A 13,751-nucleotide genomic window follows, 5' to 3' on the forward strand; every position below is an offset into this window, starting at 1 on the left:
AGTTGTGAGTGCGCGCGCGTATGCAGAAACCTGTTGTGCACACGGGGGGGTGCGGATGCCTAGGCCGGCACTGCGCGCGCACGTTTTGGGTACACGCTCGGGGGCGGGGTTTGCGGTCCAACGGTGAGTTGGGCATACGCCGCGCGGTCTTCACGTAGCCATTGCGTGGCAACCGGTTGACCGCCTAACCGCCGCTTGACCACCGCTTAACTGCTTAACCAGCGCGCACCCCAAGATGGAAGTGCCCGCGAGCGGCTCACAGGAGCCGGAGAAGAACGCGCCAATCGAAGTGAACAACATTAACAGGATCATCCTGAATACCCTGTGCGCGGAAGGACTAAGGAAAATAAAATTCGTCCTGCATGTGCTGAGGGAGCTGCTGCAAAAGAAAACGAACATTTTGCATGTGTACATCACCAACGATATTGGCCACCTGTCCACGGAGAGCAGCCGGAAGAAAGTGTGAGTGGAGAGGTGGAGAGGGGAGAAGCGTTCAAAGGGGGCGCGAAACAGCGAAACAGAGAAATCATCAACCGCTTTACCGCCAACCGCTTAACCCCCCGCGCAGCTTCCAAACCCTGCAGGAAGGAATCGAGCTGTGCGAAAACGAAAGCGACTACGACGCCGTAAAGACAAAAATCGAGGAGTACATCAACGCCCTCAGCGAGACGAACGAAATTCTGTGCCAGAATTCTCCCGCCGATAGGAACTTGAAGGTTAGGCGGGGGGCTGCCAAAAAGAGGAAAAAAGAAAAAAAAAAAATAAAAAAAAAAAAAAAAAAAAAAAAAAAAATGATAATATATAAAATTATAAAACACCGTGGGTCAAGCGGAACCAACTGGGTGAGTGATTTCCCCTTCCCCTTTTGTTCACACCTGCACCCCCAACAGGACAACCGAAACAAAATAATCGAAGATGGCTCGCTGCTGCTGAATATATTCCTCAAGATGAAGAGGCTGAACTTCGCCTCCGTGGTGAAGGAGCTGGACGCCTTCAAGGAGGAGCAGAACCTGCTGCTGAACGTGAGGAAGAGGGAGGAGGAGCGCACAGGGGGGTGAATCTGCGGAGTGAATCTGTGGAGTGCCGCTCAGGAGGGGCGGCCTGTTCATATCACCCCAAGCGTCTGTGCCGCCGTACCGATTAGCGCTTCCCGCTTCCTACTTGCCGCCTCACCGCTCCCCCCCCAGCTGAGGCAAAACGTGTACCACAAGAAGCAAATCGTGCACATCCTGAAGGAGCAAATAAAAGAGCAAATCGAAACGACGGACAGGAAAAGAAAAATGATCAAAGAAAAAATTGAAGAGACAGAGAGGAGGAAAAAAATATTCTTTGTAAAGTCGATGCTTTATTACATGTACAAGAAGGAGTATGTGCAGGCGAATGTCTCCAGCTATGAGATGAATATGAATTTCAAACAGCACTCGACTAGGGAGTCTAAGGAAGCGATGGAGAGGGACCTCAAATCGTATGGCAGTATTAACGAATATATAAAAGGCTTCTTGAATAAGAGGAACGACAGCGTAAGGGCGTCCCTGGGCGGGGGGGGGCACGCGAGGCGCACGTGCGGCGCAATCCGCAGGAGAGCGGCCACGGAGAAACACACCGCAGCAGAGCGGCCGTGGAGAAACACAGCGCAGCAAAGCACACCGCGGTATAACCCACCGTGGTAGAGCTAACCACCGCCGCGCACCCCTCCTCTCTCCCCCCCCTCTCGAAGCTGCAAAACGTGCACGACGAACTCGTCGAGTATTACCAAAAGGAGAGACGCAAAAGGATGCAGAGGCTGGAAAAAATAAAAAACGAATTTAAAGACTCCCTTAGGGCAATTCAGCTGAAGCGGGAACAAATTGTACGTCCGCGGCGTCGCGTCGGAAGGGTGGCCCCACCCTTGTGGTCGTTGTAACGTGAACGCAGGGCAGTAGACCCAGATAGGCACCCATGTGAGGGCGGTCTGGTCGAAGGGGATTACACTGCAGATTAAGAAAAAAAAAAATAAAAAAAATAAATAAACCCCCCACTAAGGAGTACCCCACTGAGGAGTACCCCACTGAGGAGTACCCCACTGAGGAGTACCCCACTGAGGAGTACCCCACTGAGGAGTGCCCCACTGAGGAGTGCCCCACTTGGTGCACCCCCCTTCGACCTCCGTGCAGGCCACCTACGACCAAGTGAACAAACAGCGGGAGGAAGAAGAAAAGGAGAAAATGCGCCGAGAGATCGACGAGCGGGAGCATTTGAAGAAGCACAGCGAGTACATCCTATTTTTGCAGGACGTAGCCCGGAGTAAGATTAAGGACTACGAAGAGAGGAGACGCAGGAAAATGAGGAAAAACGCAGCGAAGAAAAAAAAAAAATAGGATCGCCTTCCCCAGGATGGGAAGAAGCACTTGGGATGGTTCACCCCCCTTCGCAGGTGTCTCCAAGGTGGCTGCGAAAAAAAGGGGACATCGTAAAGGCTTCCTCCCCACACACAAACATGGGGTACCCCTTTTACGAACAACTGTGTATGCCTATGTGTTACCCACGGGGAGAGGGAGGGAGACCCACACCAGCAATTTAAAACGCACCCGGGTGGAAACGTCAGGAGATTAAACAGATGCAATCGCAGTACAAGGACATCATGTTGAGGTAAATTTTTTTATACAAATCCGATTTGGGGGCTACGTCAAAGGTGCACAGGTGTTTTTTTTTGTTTCCTTTTTTTTTCTTCCTCTTCCTCGGGGTGAGCAGATCCTCAGCATGTGTGCTGCCGATCGTGGGCCTGTGTTCGCGTCGGGGGGGGTCCTTAAGCACGCCGGATACGTCGGATAAATTACGCAGGTGCCCCGCGTGGGCGTGCCTCTCCCCGTCTGACCCATCACTCGCAGGCGCATCAGTTGTGCTTCCCTCCCCGTCGCGAAGGGACACACTGGAGTGGCCCCCATAGTCTGCATAGCTTCTACAGTCCCCCTTTTCGATCTCCCCCACTTTTCGCTTCCTCCCCACGGAATGGCCTTCCAAAGGGTTTCGATTCGTCCTCGTGGAGTCAACGGGTTGGTCACGTGTGGGCGATCCGCCCGTTGGTTCATCGTTGCGATCGTGGGCCCCGTCACACGCGCGGGAAGGGCGGTCATTTCGGTCGGCTCGATCAGCTCGCTCAGCTCGGTATGTGCTTCTTCCCCCCCCGGTGAGTTGACCCCCTCCTTTATCATCGAAGCGGGCCCTACCGGCACCACGCTGTACACTCTTATATGCCCCCCGATGGTAGTTTACGTGTTCTTCAAAATTCACCAAAAAGGAGTAGCAGAAGTGAAGACTCAGGATGTTCTTAAAGAAGGGGACGTCATAGAGCTCCCTCTCCATGAGCATCCTCCCAAATTGATTTTTGCTCCGAGGGGAGAAGAGGATCTCCTTCGTGTTCTTGAGGCTGTCTGCACATGTCTGCTTCGTCTTCCCATCCGCATAATGTAGGGACAGATTCTCAGCGTATAAGTTTATTTTTTTTTTATCTTTCACGAAGAGGAAGGCCAAGTTGACGATCACCCAGTAGTATTCGTTTTGCTCATTCAGGTGGTAAAGAGCTTCGGTGAGGCTCCTCTCCTCGGAGACTTCGCCGTCGCCGCAACCGCAGTCACCCCCCTGTTCGATGTACTTTACGTGTATGTCTTTTAGCACCTCTTTAAATCTGTCCAAGCTGAGATGTTCCTTCATTGGGGGTTCAAACTGGGTTACCCTCTCGACGGTTCCCCTTCTAACGTCCTTTACTGTGTGGATGCTCCAGTGGGTGTTCTGCTGGAAGGAGTTCCTCCCTTGATGGGGTTCATCTGGTTCATCTGGTTCATCTGGTTCATCTGGCTCATCTGGTTGTGCCGCTTCACCCACTTCGCACAGCTCTCCCTCCTGTGTGGCCTCCCCCCCGGGGTGGGGATTCACCTGCCCGTTTAGGAATTCCAAAATGAAGTTAAAATTCGGGGGGAACGCCTCCATCAAAATTCTGTTTGTTAAGTAGAGCGCCTTTTTTTTTTTCTTCTCCCCTCCTTTCGCTTTGCTCCTCCCCCCTTCACTCCCTTTTAACATTTGAATGACTGTGTCTAGCACGATGAATGTGTTCAGCGTGGGGAGGACCTCGCTGTCGCACAGGAAGCATTTCATTGGTGGGGGAGGCGGCGAGAAGCGGTGTTACTCTGAGGGGGAGGAGGCTAAAAAGGGTGCTACTCCCCTGAAGCGGGTATATACCGCGGCACCGCCAAACACACCGCTGCGGAAGGACGCCTCTCCTCTAAGCGCGCTCGTTAAACGAAAAAAAAATTGAAGAAATGTTGGCAGAGCGTTGTATCGACGTGGGAGCTAGGCGTGGAGGAGTCGCTCAGCGGGGAGCGTTCCACTGACCAACGCTGCAGGCGGCCGACGGGGAAGAGCTCGCGCATGGGCATTTCTTTTACCCCCTCCTGGTTTAGCCATTTAGTGATGAAGGCGGGGAAAACTTCGGGGAACGTCAGCTCGTTTATCTCCGTCGGGTTTCTCTTCCGAACGGTCCTTCTGAGCAGGTAGTAAAATTGCAGCGCGGGGAGCAGTTGACCCTGCGCGTTGGTGCGCGCCTTCGTGTGTGTGCTCATGCCCGTTTGCCTTCCCAGGTGCATCCGCGTGGGGTCCTCACGTTTGCCTCTAACCGGGGGGGGGAAGTCCCTCGCGCGGATGAACAACTTTACATACCTAAGTGAGAGGGCCAAAATGGCGAGCATGTCAACGCGGTGCGCAGCTTCGGGGGGGACGTCGCCTCGAACTGCCTCGCAGCTTCGTTCACTCTGGCCGACGCGTTCACTCCGACCGACGCTCCAGTCGCCCTCTCCCAACCGCGGGGATGCCCCCCTCGTTTTCCCCCCCCACCCGGGATACGCCGCACAAACGAACACGACGAAAAAATTTACACACCGCAGAAACGTCGTATCTTCGATGCTTCCCCGACGAGCCATTCCCCCGAACGGCGAGGGACCCAAACCATCCGAATGGGCAATCCACTGTCGGGCGTAGTCCCTCTGGAGGGTCAGCATCGAGTAGGTGAAGGTGAGAAGAAGCTGCAAGTCGTCCTCCATCAAATTGCCCCAACCGCTCATCACCAGAATGAATAAATTTTTGCAAAAAAAGAAATACATATTAGTAACGGCTGAAATGTCTAGGTACTGCAGGAGGAACCTTTTCATTAGGGAGGGTCTCTCCACTTGTTGTGACAGCCCCTCCACCTGGTTCATTACACATGTGAGGTGATTTAAGTTAAGCAGGGTATAGGGATTCCCATACAGATGCACCAGCTTGGTGACTGTTCCGTGCCGGTGGTCCAACGACAGGACGTTCTGCACGAAGCGATTGATTTGCAAACAGACTGTTATGAATTTCCACACGTTTGTAAAGCGGCACATACACTGGTAGGTCTCTCTCACGGAGGGACATCTTTGCAACTCTTGGGATTCCATTCTTTTTTTTTCTTCCCATTTTTGCCTTGTGTAGAACCAACGGAGCACTTTCGTCACTTGGGAGAGAATCACATCAATGAGGGCTTCATCAAAGTGGTACAGACTGCTACACACGTTGGTCATCAGAGCCATGTGCTTTAAACTTATTTGGGCTTTTCCCTTTCCCCTCTCCTTCTCTGTAATTCTTTCCTTTTTGGTTACGCTCTGCTGGTACCACTTCTGCATGCACTCCCCCAGCTGCTTTATGTCCCCATCGAGGAGGTGAATTTCGCTCTTCCTCCCATCCGGGAAGAGACTTAAACAGTTTTTATATCTGTACAGCCATTTGACTAACTCCCCAGAGGGGTTGTCTTCTCCCCAGTTTTGCTCCTCTACGGGGTCACCACTCTTGGCGTACTCCTTACGGGTCAGCTGGTTGCTCTTCCGCACCAAGCGGCTGTGCTTGCGCAGGGCCACCTTCCCTTTATTTTCGCACCGGGTGTAATCCACGAGCAGGGCGTCGTCCACGTGGATAAGCTTGCCGTCGGCCAGCATGTCGAGGGGGGGTTCATACGGCAGTTCGCATAGCTCTTCGTGTGGCAGTTCGTACGTCTGCTCATATGCCTTTCCGGGTGAACACGTGCCGTCCTCCCCTGAGGCTGCCCCCGTTTTGCTCCCCCACTCTACTCCCTCCAGTGCCTCGTCCGACGCCCCTCTGAACAACTGGGCGTACCTCCTCAAACACACATTGCGCAGGTTTCTTATTTGTTTGTACCTTGTCAGGCGCAGGTCCCGGCCGCTCTTCGGGCCGCTCTTCGGGCGCACCTTAGGCGGGGCCTTCTCGGTGTACCGCTCGCTTGGGTGCAGCTCTACGGGGGGGGGGAAGCAAAATGGGGGAAATTAAGAGGCAAAATGATGGGAAAAATGATCGGCAAAATGATCGGCAAAACGGGGGAGCGCATCAGGCGAGCCAATCCCGCTGGGGGACCCCCCAACTGCGGCCACACCTACCGTCGAAGTGCCTCCGGAAAAGCCTGCGGTTGTGAAGGCGAATAGCAGCAGGGTGAACGTCTCCAAAATATTTCGCCACGGCGGAGTCCCTTTTCCCTCGTCCTGTCGTCTCATAGCAACCTCTTTCCCCCGTCTGGCCACCGCCCTTTTGATCCCCAGAAAGGTGCAACCGTTTGGCCTTCCGAAACATCTCTACATTTAGGTACTTCCAATCGGAGACGTCCTTTTTGTCCTGGCTTCTGTCTCCTCCATGTATAGTTTTTTTTTTTTTTTTTTTTTTTAAACTTTCTAAGTTTATTTTTTCACTCTCCTTGTAGGAGAATCTCAGACAGGATTTGTTCCCCCCAGTGGGGGTAGCGGCAGGGTGGTGCGCAGAACTGTGTTGGCGTACATCTGCTTTGCTCTTTTTTTGGGGCTTGTGCTGGGGGGGGGAGCAACTTTGCCCTGCACTCTGCTTGACGGGGGTTCTTCGGTCAAGGGGAAAAAGTGCAAAGTTGGCCCCCTTCTTAACTTCCTTAATGGCGTCGTGGAGGCACACGAACCGGGGCTCGCCGCGCTTAAGCAGATTGATATGAAATCGGTTGGCCTGCTGAGTAGCATTGGCGCTACCGCTTCCATCGCTACCGCTGCTACCATCGCCGCTCCCCCCGCCCTTAATCAGACACTGGCGAATCAGCTGGGACAAGCGGAGCAGCGCGTCGGAGGCCCTCTGCCCGCAGGTCCCCAGGTAGACAAACAGGCTGAGGTACATCTCCAGGTACTGCACACCGAAGGGGACTTCCCCCATTTGTGTGTCTCTTGCTACGGGTTCTTCCCCTCCAACTATGTTGCAAACTTCTAGCTTCATCCTGACCCTCTGTTCGTGCAAATGGAGAGGTAGGTGGGACAGTTCATGGATGGGTCCCTTCTTCTGTGGTACTTGGGCAAAGCGGTGGACGGGGCTGACCAGGAGGTGCCGCTCATCCCGCTCATCCCACTCATCCCGCTCTTCCACCTTTTGGAGGTGCGCCCGTCCAACTGCGCTCCAGTGGGGTTGCCCACGGGAAGGCCGCTCCCCATCATCACCTGTGTGTACCGCTTTGCAAGTGGAGGGCCTGCCCCCACACGTCGGAACTAAACCGCCAATCGGTAGAGCACCCCCAAATGGCACAAACTTCTCCAAGAGGAAAGAAAAAAAAGACTCCTCGAAGTGGTTTAAAAGGGTGAGCATCTTAACGACGTACACCACATCCGCATACGTGTAGTGGAAGAAGTTGCTTCGAATGACATGCAGCGCTTCCTTCAAAATGGTTGTCTCTTTAAATTTTTCCCTTTTTAGGAGCTTCAAGATGGAAAGAACAGCACTTGGGGATAACCCCTCCCCATGCTTGTGCATGAATTTCCTAATGAAAAGGAAAAAGGTTTGTTCTAAGGGGACATGATTATGCAGAAGCATCTTCACATAACTGGTAAAGTCTCCCTGGGTTATCTTTTCGAAGTGCCTCTCTACATTCCGGTGCAGGTCTTTTATGCAGTCCGAATTGTTCCTCCAGCTCTCCTCCGTTAGGATAACCCTCAGGAGGAGGAAGGTGTCCCTCAAGGACAAATGACAAGCGTAGTGGCAACACATGTGTAGCAACACATCGAATGTTTCATTTTTTATTTTCCCTTTGTGTAAAAAGGAGAGTACCAAAATGATATGCTTCAAATCTTTGTGGCGTTCATTTATCTCCTCTTCGATTAGATTGAAGAAGAGGAAGCTACTATCCTTTCGCTCTTCCCCCTTACAGTAGTTAAACAGGGTTATATACGTTTTTATGTACTCCCTCGTTGGCACATAATTTAGTAGGCCACATAAATGAAGGTAGTGGGAGATGCTCCTCTGGGACCCTTTATTCATTTTGCATTGCCAGTAGAAATACTCACTGGTACACTGCAGGAGGGGTAAGTTTTTGTATTTTCTCTTTGCAAATATTTTTAATATGAAGAGCAATTCATTTTCGTGAAATCTGCTCACATTTTTCACCACGTATTTTGTTGCAAGTCTATACCTCTTGATGCTGTCATTTGGTTGCAACTGCCTTATGTACTTCAGCAGGTACCCCTTATTGTTGTGCAGGGGTTCCTCTCCCATGGGGATGTCCTCCAGATTGGGAAGCTCCTTAAGTGTTCCTTTTTCCCATTTTTCGTGGCTATCCAATATGGAGGATGCTTCCCCCGTCACTGGAGTTCCTTCCTGTAGAAGTTTTTCTCCTTTTGCTGCTCTGCTGATGCGTATATTCACCCCGTTTGGGTGTGTCCTCCATTTGGTGACATCCCCCTGGGGGGGGTCATCATCCCCACTGGCTTTCCCATTTTGCAGGCAACTCCCCTTTTTAGGCCTCTTCTCCGACTGCTCCTTTTTCTTGGCTATCAAGTCGAAGATGCTGCTGCAGTAGTTCGTCGAAATGGCAACGAACAGGCGGTCCGCGGCGAAGGAACGGAGCTTGTTCGCGGCGCCTACGTGCGTCGTCGCGAGGTGTTTCATCGTTCGTCTCGCAGCAGGTTGCGCAGTGTAGAAGCGGGTTGCGCCGTTTAGAAGCGGGTTGCGCCGCGTAGCACTGTTTGTCACTCTTTCTGGGGCGCCCTCTCAATTTTTGCAACATATGGGTTGGCACACTGGGGCGCAGCGGATAGGCCTCCCCGGGACTTCCTCGCCGCATCTACACCTAAATGGTACGCGCAAATGCACTGGCGCGGTGCCCCGTTTTGCCCCCCTTGGAGAGCGGCGCAGTGCCTGCACGCTAAAGCAGCAGCCAGTACACCCATGGGTCTTACCCCCCACACACATTGCTGCAGCGGGCCAACAGCTTGGAAAAGCAAATTCACTCTACTTACCCACCTGAATGGGGTTCCAAACGGGGAGAAAGCAGAACCGCACATTAAGGCGAACCGCAAATGGGCGAAACGAAACGGTAACAACTGCGCTTCGTCCTGTTCGCTGCGATTAGTGACCCTTTGTGAAGTAAAAAGGGACAGGCAAACCACAAAATGAAGCGATGTGGCTTTTTTTTTTTTTTTTTTTTGGAGAGAATCAAAGTGCCGTGCTATACGGGAAGCCAGAACAACGGGCTTCAAAACGGGTCCGTTTTGTGCCGCCTCCGAAGAGTTTATCGCGCGCTGGGGGAATCCCCCTTTTGGGCGCCGTTTTGGTGAAGAGGCAGTTGCGTGCAGAAGTGTCGCGAGTGGACCAACTCGCCGCTTAGCTAATTGCTTCTTAGCTAATTGCTTCTTAGCTAATTGCTTCTTAGCAAAATAGCCGGGTCGCCCCCATTTTGAGTGCCTCCCCCCACGGAACCCCGCCCCGTGGACCTCAGAGCCCTTTTGCAAAACCCGCTGCAGAGCAGAGGTGAAGGCGTAACTACCCACTTTTACAAACGGCAATCGGACATGTTGGGACGACGCGGCGACGGAGTGGAATAAAAAAAGGCGACAATGAAGAGGCGACAAAAAAAAGAAAAAAAATTAAAAAGGCGAAAACACAACGCGGTGAATAGCAGAATCGATGAAGAGCGAACTGCCCAGCCATTTGCATCTCCACAGTGGTCTGCCGCACGACAAAAAAAAAAGCCAAATAATTTTCACAAATCGGTGTAGCTATTTTTACGTAGCTAGCAGGGTGGGCGAGCACATAACAGGTGCGGCTTGCAGATAGCCTAGACATACTTCTGCAGGAGGGGTGGACGCTTAAACAAAGAAAGAAAGGGATTCACAAAACGGGTCGTGCACACCGCGTATCGACGTAGTTCACCACGTTAGTACAAAAATGAAACGCAAATTTGGATTAAGTAAAACGGGGGAGGGAAAAACCCAAATGGCAGTGACCAAACCCAGCGGTGTTACGTGGGAAGGCAAACGGAACCGGCACTTCATCGGCCGCTACTCCCCATGTGGACACTTAAAGGGACGCACCCTAACAACAGGGGAAGAACTTCTTCGGCTTAATCTTCCTCTTGCTAACGGCAGGCATCTTCCTAATGCTGCAAGTATGGTCCATCTTCTGCGTGGGTCCAGAGAGGGCCTGCTTGGAATTCATCTGCTGCATGTACATCTGAGGGTTATTCATATTTTCAAAAATGGGCATAGAGTAAGGCAAGCTATTATAATTGTTATTTTCCCCCAACATGCTGTTGAACTGCCCATTGGGGATGTTAAAGTTGTTCCCATACGTCATGGGGTCCGTTTCTGTCGATCGCAAGTTGTTCAGGTAATCAGGGGAGAAGTTATCACCTGTGTGTGGATGACTCATGTACATCAGGTCTGCCCCAGAATTATAATCGTCCAAATGGAATGGTACTTGGCTAGCTTGAATTGTATTTTGTGTGTTGTTATAATTCATTAAGTTTCTGTAACTATCAAATCCGGTGGTCGTTTCCAGACACGTCTTCATTCCTTGCATGTTTATAGACTCATTTGGGTCTGTATGTATGATGCTGTTCATTGGCATTGTATTGTTGTATGCGCTTCCGCCCTGGTCTATTTTAAATTGAGGCATCATGTCAGGTGGGTAGCTCTCTCTGTTAATTACGTAGTCACTGGTGTGGTAGCCATTGGTCAGCACGGCTCCGTTCATCATGTTGTTTGCGTTCATGCTGCTGTGCGGGAGGTCCGCTGGGTTCAGGGTGTATTTTGGCTCCTCCTCAAGTCGGGAGGAATTCAAGACGGTTCTCATTCCGTACGCCCCGTCCATTTTGGTTGCCGAGTCGATCGCTAGGTTGTGCTCTTCGCGGGGAAGCAGCGAGAGGCGAAAAAGTGTCGCGAAGCGGAATAGCGCCAAATGAATGCTAAGACAAGTGCAGGAAGCCCTACGAAGGAGTAACTCCCCGCGCCACTTACACTAAAAAAAAAATCGCGAGAACGGCCAAGGAATGCAAAACAGCGTACGTTGTCCTGAATGACCTTCTCAAGATACAATTTGGTGCGGAACGAGTCGGCGTGCACGTGCGTTTGTACGCTTGTGTGTATACGTGTATACGTGTATCCACGCGCGAAGCTCTTCGGAAAAAACAGTTGGACAGAAACAAAGCGCGCGGAAAGCTGTGGAGACCTTTTTTTTTAAAAAAAGAAAAAACAAGGCGCGTACAACATGGCTGGTGTGTCACGAAAAAAGCAGCACAGTAGAGCCAGCACAGTAGAGCCAGCACAGCACAGCACAGTCAGCACATCACACTGCAGTGCGACGAACTCTTCCGGCAAACAAATTTACACACCGCTAGCCCTGAAAATCTACACCTCGAAACAAAAGTCGCAATTCATATTAACATCACAAAGGGGTACAAATTAAACGTTTTTCCACAAAATGGTCCAAGAAGTTGAAGTATGTTTCATATTCCTACTGACATGCAAAAGCGTCATGAAATTATAAAGGCAGTTATTTTCTCTTAACAAACTGCTCACACGCACAATTTTTTAAAAGGACGCAACTAATTCGCACACACGTGGAGCATTTTTACAAAAATTGTATGAACGGGTAAGGTAAATTTGGCATTAAAAAAAAAAAAAAAAAAAAAAAATCGCTGTGCACACATAGGTAGCTTTTAGAACGTGGCTATTTTTTTTTTTTTTTTTCTTCACCCACGCTGGCAATGGCACATTTGGACATGTAGAAATATCGGCTTGTAAAGTGGAAGATGCTAAACTGAACAAATCTACACATTTTTAACACACATTGGTATTCCTCTTCAGTGCGAAAAAGCGTGCATATGCAGGTGAGGCTTTCTTTTTTTCTTGAACTTATGGTCTTATTTTACAGTGGGCGGTGGCTACTTTTAGTTACATGCACCGTTCAGGCGCTTTTTGCAAAATGTGCGTACTCGTGCAAAAAGGTGTATATATAAAACGGGATGGCTGCTCCCATTTTTGTGTCCCAATTTCTACTGAAATGGCCAAGAGGGGAACCCCATTTTACGCTTTAATTTCCACAATTTGTTTGCTTTGTTTTGCAAATGAGAGGTCTGCACAGATTGTGGTTTGGCAAAGAAGCCTTTCCAAATATTTTGAAAACGCTGGAAAATGCACTTCCTACGTAGTGCTCCCAATTTTAAGGGGCCCTTTTTTTGAAAGGAGTAGAGCGGTTAAAAGGTCTGCGCGCGAAGCGACTTCGTATTGTTAGGAAGTGCTCCCATTTCGGTTCCTACAAAATGTGCTTCTTCGCCATGTTGCGGCACCTGCGCCTAACTATTTTTGCATGCTCAAAAGCAGCGTTAATCGTGCAGAAAGGTGAGGTAGTCACAGGCAAGCGGGGCGCGGAAGGCGCAAAAGCGAATACGTGAACTTCATATCAGCACCGAAAGGTCGAGCACATGCGCGCAAGGTGCTTCACGCGGATGTGCATTTAGCGATCGTTTGAAGTGGCGACCCGGGGCATTTACTTCGAGCGCTCCAAATGGTTAAGCATAAAAAAAAAAATTAAATTGAACAAAATTAAGCCAAATTAAGCTACATTAAATTAAATAAAATTAAATAAAATAAAGTGAGACGTTATGAAGTATCTCCATAGGAGCGCGCCCGATCCAAGTTTCCCAAAATTTTATGAGGGGGTCTTTAAAAAAGATATCGCTAGACGCACTTCGCACCAAATGTGTACGCAAATGTGGTGCGCATGCGAGGCGCAAAACGGGGGCTAGGAGAACCATTTGCAGCATTCCAACGTACTCTTATAAAATATCTTCTTCTTTTTTTTTTTCCCGTCTTTGGTGCATCCTTCTGCGTCGAACACATGGGGCCATTTCCCCAAAGCAGTTTTTTCTCATCCTTCCATTTGCTGTCCGTAGAAAGTGAAAATGTTATGAGCTCAACGCAGCCGTGTAATGCACATGGCCATTTTCCCATTATTTCAAATTTCCCATTATTTCAATTTTCCCGTTATTTCAATTTTCCCGTTGCGCCATTTAGTGCAATCACCTTTTGGTGAAGCTCGAGAGAGGAAAATACATGCGAAGGAGTACATTAAAAAAAAATAAGCTCATTTTGTGACGCACATGTAGGTGTATATAGAGGAGCACATGAAAGGAAAATTACCCACCCATGTTATGGAAGCGCTTGTGATTCGTATGATTACACGAATGCCATTTTAATGTTCCGTTTTATGCGCCATTCATTTTGGTAGATGTTCCTATTTTATTTTTTCCACTGAGAAATGCTTCTCCACTTCTTCGCTTTTTTATTTATTTATTTTATTTTTTTTTTTTTGTTACCCTTTCTCCTTTCATTTTGTTAAAATGTTCACATTTTTACGCTATAATTTGGTGAGGAATCATCAAAGGTAGGGAAGCCACCTTGGCACATTTCCAC

At 50.0% G+C, this 13,751-nt stretch overlaps 4 protein-coding genes across 4 annotated transcripts, besides 7 other annotated features; 1 reads left to right on the forward strand and 3 right to left on the reverse strand.

The window, feature by feature from the left end:
• Window positions 1-235: 235 nt before the first annotated feature.
• Window positions 236-2,357, forward strand: PVX_092165 (hypothetical protein, conserved; the record flags this gene model as incomplete). The annotated part of the gene is made up of 5 exons (XM_001615376.1): window positions 236-462; window positions 569-716; window positions 891-1,022; window positions 1,718-1,849; window positions 2,154-2,357. The coding sequence occupies 5 exons, from the start codon at window positions 236-238 to the stop codon at window positions 2,355-2,357; spliced, it is 843 nt and encodes a 280-aa protein (XP_001615426.1).
• Window positions 1,120-1,156: a microsatellite.
• Window positions 2,358-2,580: 223 nt separating the features above from the next.
• PVX_092170 (hypothetical protein, conserved) lies at window positions 2,581-4,131 on the reverse strand (the record flags this gene model as incomplete). The annotated part of the gene is made up of 1 exon (XM_001615377.1): window positions 2,581-4,131. One exon carries the CDS (start codon window positions 4,129-4,131, stop codon window positions 2,581-2,583), a length of 1,551 nt encoding a protein of 516 aa, XP_001615427.1.
• Window positions 3,311-3,337: a microsatellite.
• A 140-nt stretch (window positions 4,132-4,271) lies between the features above and the next one.
• Window positions 4,272-8,946, reverse strand: PVX_092175 (hypothetical protein, conserved; the record flags this gene model as incomplete). Its single annotated transcript, XM_001615378.1, has 2 exons — window positions 4,272-6,298; window positions 6,441-8,946. The coding sequence occupies 2 exons, from the start codon at window positions 8,944-8,946 to the stop codon at window positions 4,272-4,274; spliced, it is 4,533 nt and encodes a 1,510-aa protein (XP_001615428.1).
• Window positions 4,435-4,520: a microsatellite.
• Window positions 8,947-9,812: 866 nt separating the features above from the next.
• On the reverse strand, window positions 9,813-11,798 carry PVX_092180 (hypothetical protein, conserved). The gene has a single exon (XM_001615379.1). The coding sequence runs from the start codon at window positions 11,146-11,148 to the stop codon at window positions 10,372-10,374; it is 777 nt and encodes a 258-aa protein (XP_001615429.1). The 5' UTR covers window positions 11,149-11,798; the 3' UTR covers window positions 9,813-10,371.
• Window positions 10,194-10,236: a microsatellite.
• Window positions 11,799-12,052: 254 nt separating the features above from the next.
• Window positions 12,053-12,077: a microsatellite.
• A 1,005-nt stretch (window positions 12,078-13,082) lies between these two features.
• Window positions 13,083-13,103: a microsatellite.
• Window positions 13,104-13,544: 441 nt separating this feature from the next.
• Window positions 13,545-13,610: a microsatellite.
• The last annotated feature ends 141 nt before the right edge of the window (window positions 13,611-13,751 follow it).

This window comes from Plasmodium vivax, chromosome 9 (genome assembly GCF_000002415.2).
Source record: "Plasmodium vivax chromosome 9, whole genome shotgun sequence".
Lineage (NCBI taxonomy): Eukaryota > Apicomplexa > Aconoidasida > Haemosporida > Plasmodiidae > Plasmodium > Plasmodium vivax.